Source organism: Tachysurus vachellii, chromosome 16, assembly GCF_030014155.1.
Source record: "Tachysurus vachellii isolate PV-2020 chromosome 16, HZAU_Pvac_v1, whole genome shotgun sequence".
Taxonomy (NCBI): domain Eukaryota; kingdom Metazoa; phylum Chordata; class Actinopteri; order Siluriformes; family Bagridae; genus Tachysurus; species Tachysurus vachellii.
This window is the reverse complement of record NC_083475.1, coordinates 3,784,438-3,791,354: the sequence shown is the minus strand read 5'-3', so window position 1 is coordinate 3,791,354 and position 6,917 is coordinate 3,784,438. Positions and strand designations below refer to the sequence as shown.

General features: G+C 35.9%; 1 protein-coding gene across 1 annotated transcript in view; it reads right to left on the bottom strand.

Moving 5' to 3' along the window:
* Nucleotides 1-735: 735 nt before the first annotated feature.
* Nucleotides 736-6,917, bottom strand: part of LOC132859441 (zinc-binding protein A33-like) — a 13,088-nt gene continuing 6,906 nt past the window's right edge. The window contains exons 3-8 of the mRNA XM_060890187.1: nucleotides 4,643-5,183; nucleotides 4,432-4,529; nucleotides 4,076-4,307; nucleotides 3,817-3,979; nucleotides 3,643-3,678; nucleotides 736-1,288 (exon numbers count right to left, since the gene is read on the bottom strand). Coding sequence (XP_060746170.1) covers nucleotides 741-1,288; nucleotides 3,643-3,678; nucleotides 3,817-3,979; nucleotides 4,076-4,307; nucleotides 4,432-4,529; nucleotides 4,643-5,183 — 1,618 coding nt within the window. The 3' untranslated portion in view covers nucleotides 736-740. The remainder of the gene's footprint in view (nucleotides 1,289-3,642; nucleotides 3,679-3,816; nucleotides 3,980-4,075; nucleotides 4,308-4,431; nucleotides 4,530-4,642; nucleotides 5,184-6,917) is intronic.

Below are 6,917 nucleotides of genomic sequence, written 5' to 3'. Positions count from 1 at the left end.
TCAGGTGCCAACTGATCAATTTTATCTTTGCTCAGGCAAAAATGGCAATATACCTGAGCCGAAAAAACAAAATTGCTCAAAATACAGACTGTGTGTCTAAAGTAATCTTCTCCAGACTAATCAAGAGTACTGATGGGTTTTAATTTCTATAACAGCATGAATAACCTGCACATGTTTCAGTCAGTGTACACGAACTGCCGTGAGACTGGGTTGGAAGGAGAACTAAGCTTTGCACCAGAGCTAAGCTAATGATGATTATTAGTATTATCAGTTAACCTAATTTATTTGAATTATTTCAATACTTATATTTATTTATTTTATTTATTTATTTATATAGTTATTGAGTCATGCTGATTGTTGTCCCATAGCATCATGGAATAACATCAAATTTTTTCATCTTATAAATAAACTATGAATTACTCCAACTATTTATAATGTAACAAAAAACACACAAGCACAGCGAAATAAAATACATTCCCATAAACAAAAAACAAACACAAAATATCCCGATTGCTAGATAAATAGTTTAACATGTCATTTGTAATGACAAAGTTCCACAGTCATAATGTCACATATTCATAATAAACAGACTGTAGGATTACAATTAAAACCAGGTATTAAAATAATAGGTACAGCATTTTAAAATGATATACAGTATGTGTTTCTAAAATCTAACCAAAGAAAGTAAACAAATTCTTTTTACTCTTACCATCTGATGATCAAATTTGTGAGGTTTAAATTTATTCAGTGTTAAATACAGGAGAGATGATCAGTGGTGCTGAATTTTTACCTCCTTCATTTAAACACGGATAGAAGAATGGATAGAGTTTCTCAGTGAAAGTCTGACCAGTGAAAGAGTAGATATGAGCTCTGGACTTCACATCATAAAAGGAGACCAGACCCTTCTCATAATCCACAAACACCCCCACCACCTCCACCTTCTCTCTCAGTGTGAGGGGGACAGAGGGACCTTCACAAGCATCATACTGATTCTCATTCCTCAGTAACACAGTCCAGAATCCATTCTGAGGAGTCAGTGTAATCTTCCCCTTCCTGTTAATGTTCTCTCTCGCGACTCCTAATATCCAGCCAGTTTTCCCTCTGACCTGCACCTCATAATAAAATCTCCCTGAGGAGAAACCCTGCTTTCCCAGAACACAGATATACCGATAAAACCTCTGTGGTGTATCAGGGAGATTCTGTCTTTTGTCTCCATGTGTCACTTGTTTTCCATCAGCAGACAGGATGAGATATGGATTTGCTGTATCAGGATCCAGAGTCACATCCACTGAGAGAAACACAGTGTGTGATATGAGTAAACATGTAAAAAATATTACATCATCCAGTGGATCATATTCATTATTGATTTATAAAAGGATTTGTAGAAGATGTTTTAAATTTTATTTCATTGAAATTTCTAAAATACAGTTTATAATAGGAGTCTGTTACAGACACGAAATATAAAAAAGTTGCTTCTGAAATTTTAGTGATTAATTTGTGTTTGTAATTTTTGTTTTTCAGGAAATACACAGAAAGAGTCACAGAACATGAGAGAAAAACATTTTAGGTAAAAAATGTGTCTCTAGTGATAAATATCTGGTAGGTTTTACATTTAGAAATAAAACATGGGACTCTCAAGTGATTGAGAGAAACTGTATGTTTTTATAGTCTTTTTAAACTGTATGATTATAAATCTCTCAGCCTTCTTTGTCCAGCAAAACAACAACATTCCCTTCTGATAGAGTAGAGTTACTAGTGTAACGTTTACTTCCAGTTAGCCGTCATCAACAATAATATCTCTGCACTAGAGCTTCTACCAGTTACTTTATAAAAAAATAATTTCTCCTGTGTTTATGTGACTCATACTATTTATGGTTTTACAAATCATCACATTTAATAAATAAATTTGGTGTGAATGAATTTGCTTCCAGACATTTTTTACATTAAAATAAATTAATTGAAATAAAATTAGCTTTGTAAGATTTACAGTGTCTCTACATAATTCCCATCATTTTATCTAGCATTCAGTCTACTGATCAGCATTCAATCTACTGATTCAGTCCATCAATTCATGTCTAATCTATCTGTTGTCCACAAGCATTTATGATTGTTTCATTAAAAATATTATACAGAGCATAAGTCCAAATGAAGGCAGTCTGTAACTGATTATAACATATAAACATCATTTATTTATTTATTTGTTTGTTATTTAGTGTTATTTCTTTGGGGCAGTGGTAGTTAAAGTGGTTAAGTATCTGTGTTGATGAGCAGAGGATTGGGGTTAAAGCTGCCCCTGCTGGGCCCCTGAGCAAAAGGCCCTCTGCTCCAGAGGTGCTGCTTCTTCTTATATAGTGAGATTTGAACATTTTACTATGTATATGATGAAGACAGAGGAGAATCTACACCCCTGGTTTCTGCCCCTGGGACACCAGTGGATTTTCCTAGAGGCTGTACTTCTGAACTTACTGTAGCTTGTTCAAATACATAATGCCTTGTTTCTGTGTTTTGTGAGAATAAAATGATCCATATGAATTCAGTGAAATGTTGATGAGCTTGACATGTATTGTGTTACCTGATAGGATACTGAATAATCACATTTTAAATGTTTCCTCTCAAGTTTGTTAGTTATTTGTTAGTTTACTTGTTTGTTTTGTAGAGTTTTACACTAAAAGGTAGATGTTTGGGTAAATGATGAAGATTGAAGAAATCATAACTCACACCACCATAAGCAGATATACTCATTTACACACACACACACACACACACACACACACACACACACCCACACAACGCATTCCCAAACACACAGTCTCTCTCTCTCTCTCTCTCTCTCTCTCTCTCTCTGTCATTAGTGAGAACATATGGAGATTTTCCTGATTCTGATGAGAAATATAAAATATTTTCCTTTTGAATCTTTACTTTAGTGATATATTTGTGTTTGTGATTTTTATCACTCAGGAAAGACAGAAAGAGACACAGAACATAAGAGAAACACATTTAAAGAAAAATCTTGATACAGATGGACAAAATAGTTCAGTAATTGTCTCTATACAGTAAACTGTGTCTGTAGTTTAGGTCTGAAAAACACAGGCCTGAATTTCTACACGTTTTCTTTAACTGGTACAAAAAAATAATTTATCAAAGACACTTGTTTAGGGTGTCAGTTAGTGTTAGTGTAAAAAATATATTTTTGTAGAATACATTCATGACTTTTATGTTCAAGCTTATCTGTAAATGACAGAAACACTGCATGGTGTAAAAACTCTTTTCTAACTGCATGACTTTGAAACTCTCACCTTTTGGACAGCATAAAGATTACATTTACCACTGATAGTCAAAGAAATCCATCTTTTAGCATGCAGTTAAAAAGGTATAAATTTAATCTCTGTACAAACATACATCTGTTCCTGCATTATTTTATTAGTGAAATGTAAGAAGATGATCAGTGTTTCTAAAGTAGAAAAGGGTTTAAGGGCTTTAGTGCATGACAGTAATAAGGAGCTATAGTGAGGAGGATAATGAGACACTTTAATACTCCTTTTATCTGGAGAGATCTACAGATGAAAATAAGTCTGCTGATGCAGTGGTGTAATGCTGATATGTACATTTTAATATGAGAGGAAATCAGAAAGCTCACTGTACCTGCATACTGCTGAATCCTCTTCAGTTCTGTGGAAACTAATTACAACAAAACATCACTGTCATTAGATTTCAGATCAGTTATTGGTATTTAACATTTAGATTTTGCAAAACATCTACTTTTGTCTATTATTAGAGACTTTTTTATCAAATCTAAAGTACAAAATAATTTCTCACCTGTTTTCTTTAACTTGTCATTGACTGATTTAGTGAGTTTCTCATTCAGAGTCTGCTGAAGCTGAGACAGAGCTGTCCTCACAGTGTCCACACTCATATCAGTGTTAATGCTGATCTCAGTCCAGTTCTTGGTGTGTGGAGGGCTGCACATGTAGGAGTAAATCTACAGTAGAGCAGGAGAGAGGAGAAATCCCTCAGCATGGTTAGTGTTGTTCTGTGATGTTCTGCATTGTCAGTGAGCAGAGAGAGGAACACTGACCTGTAGGAGGTGGAGATGCTCCTCAGTGTGTGAGAGCCGCTCCAGCTCCCTGTCTCTCCTCTTTAGCACACTGATTTCCTGCTCCAGCTCTTTAATGAGTCCTTCAGCCTTCCTCTCTGCTGCTTTCTGCTTCTCCTCCATCATCTCCGGCAGCTCAGCCTGACTTCTCTCAATGGAGTGAATCAGAGCAGTGAAGACTTCAACAATGTCTGCTTTCTCTTTCTCTGTGCTTCTCTAAAGGAGGAACACATTTTCACTTCCATCAGATAACACTGATAGTGAACTTTGTTCATTTCTACAAATAAGAATAAAACTACTGAATCTATCAGATATTAACTCATGTCATGTTTGTACACACTTTGCTTTGTTCTACTGAGTGTTTGATCTCTTTTATCTTCTTCAGTCGGTCCTGAATCATCTGCTGCACATCAGTCTGTGTTTCCACCAGCTTAGTCTGAGGACAGAGCAGAAGATAAATAATTTTATTAAAAAAAAGTAATTTGGCTAAATTTAAATTTAAATCACAATCTTCCTATCTGATATTCTACTGGAAGTTAATCAGTGCACCTTCCTCTCTCTGCTCTCCTCCTCTATAGGAACAGTGTCATGATTCTTGTGATCTGTCTCAATACAGAACTGACACACACACTTCTGATCATCTCTACAGAACAGCTCCAGAGCTCTCTCATGTTTCTGGCATATGTTGGCCTCCAGGTTCTCCACAGGGTTTATTAGTTTGTGTTTCTTAAGTTTTGGAACATGATAATGTGGCTCTAAATGAATTTTACAGAAACTCAGTCCACAATCCAGACAGGATTTTAGGGCCTTCAGTTTCTCTCCACTGCAGGCATCACAAAGAACCTCAGGTTTGTCAGAACCACTTTTCTTCTTGAATCGATCTGCAACCTCTCTCAGTGTTGTATTAATCTTCAGTTCAGGTCTCTTGGTGAATTTCTTGTTACATAATGGACAGCGACAGTGTTGATTCATGTCCCAGCACTGTGTAAGGCAGCTCTTACAGAGGTTGTGTCCACACGGAGTGGTGACTGGATCAGTGAGCACATCCACACAGATCGGACACAGCAGCAGATCTTTAGACAGGAGACTCCTGGAGTCATGAGAAACTAGAAAAGAAAATGTTACACATTGTTGATAAATGGTGTAAATAGAGTAAACTGCATCTGTAGTTTAGGTGTGAAAATCACAGACCAGAATGTCTACAAGTTTTCCTAAACTGTGTAAAGGCACTTGTTGGGGTGTCAGTTATTGTTAGTGTAAAAATGTTATTTTTGTAGAATAGATTTATGAATATTTCAGTGAAAAATGGTTGCCATCTGACATCACTGATTGAACATCAGCTCTGTTTGGATGATGAGAGGATGCAGAGTTTATTTAAACAGCATTGTCCTGCTAGTTGTGTGTGGGTGGTTGGGTGGGTGCTGGTGTGGTTAGTTGTGTGAGAGAGTGAGCTGTTTTTGACAGGCGCTTTAAATCTCTCCCAGAAGTTTGTATTTACTGTTTAGTGATTGTACTTTGATTGAGTTTGTTTGATATTTTGTTATTCTTTCTGTTGTTGGAATTGACATCTCTGTAACAGGAAGTTTTTCTTTTGGTTGTAAGTTAATATTTGTTACAGTTTTTCATTCTTTATTTGTTCAGTTCTATTGTTAATTTGGAGAGGGGTTAGTAGGGAAGGGGTGCCATTTCTTTTGGATCTTGTTTTCTCCTGTTTATGTTAGTAATGGAGTTAGTGTATTGTGTATTGTGTTGTAATCTTTGTTTTTTATTTTCTTTTGTAGCTTATTTAGTTTCTCCCTAAATGAGTTAGATGGGTTCTGCTTATTGTTTTGTCCTGATCCCCCTCTTGAAGTCTTCAAACCCTCCTGCACTTCATGTTTGGGAATAAATGATCTTTGTTCATTTTGACTTGGTTGTATAGTGACATTCTTTTTTGTGACAGGATTGGGGTTGATTTGTTGATCCTCACAGACACACACCATCTTTTATTCTGTTACTCATCCCTCCATCCCCATAAACAACTCATAAACAACTTAGGCAGACCTTGGTAAGATCCTGATCAGTAGATGATCGAGCGTTGTGCATCTAGCCAATGATTGCTGATGTTTTCCTTTCTTCTGTTGACTGCCAATAAATCATTCCTATATAACCTCAGTGTAATAAATGTTCTAGGCCCTTCCTCTCTCATGATACACGAGGAGCGCTGGGTCCTGCTGTGCAGCAGCACAAATACATTGTGAACCTTTTTACTCATGCTCGTTCTGAACAGTGTGCTATTTTTATTTTCTCAAAAACTTCCACAACAATAATCAGTCACAGATTTTGCTAAATATATTATTTAGTAACTATTAGGGATGAGCGAGTACAGCATTATCTGTATCTGTTAACCATATGAATTATACGATAGCAAACAAACTATATTACAGAACAAGTTTTGCAACAAGCAAAACAAAACAATGCAGTGCAATTATGAAGTAAAATGTAATGAACAACATAACTTTCTTTTTTAACTTTTATTTTTTTTATGATCAGTGTGATATTTTTTTTATTTTTTTTTCCACACCAGGTGTGTGTGTGAGTGTGTGTGTGTGTAGCTTAATAATTAATTTGTAATATTTATAACACTAGCTTACTAACTTTATGTTTTTATGAAATACAGCAAAAACGTGTCAGACACTCAGTGTCTGGTTACTGGTTAGAGACAGCTGAAGATTTAAAAAAGAAAAAAAATCTCCGACAGGCAGAGATGCAATGCGAGTCGCATTCTACCAAGCAAGCACCACGTCTGAACGAACCCACGTTTACCAGAACTCGATTGGTTAGT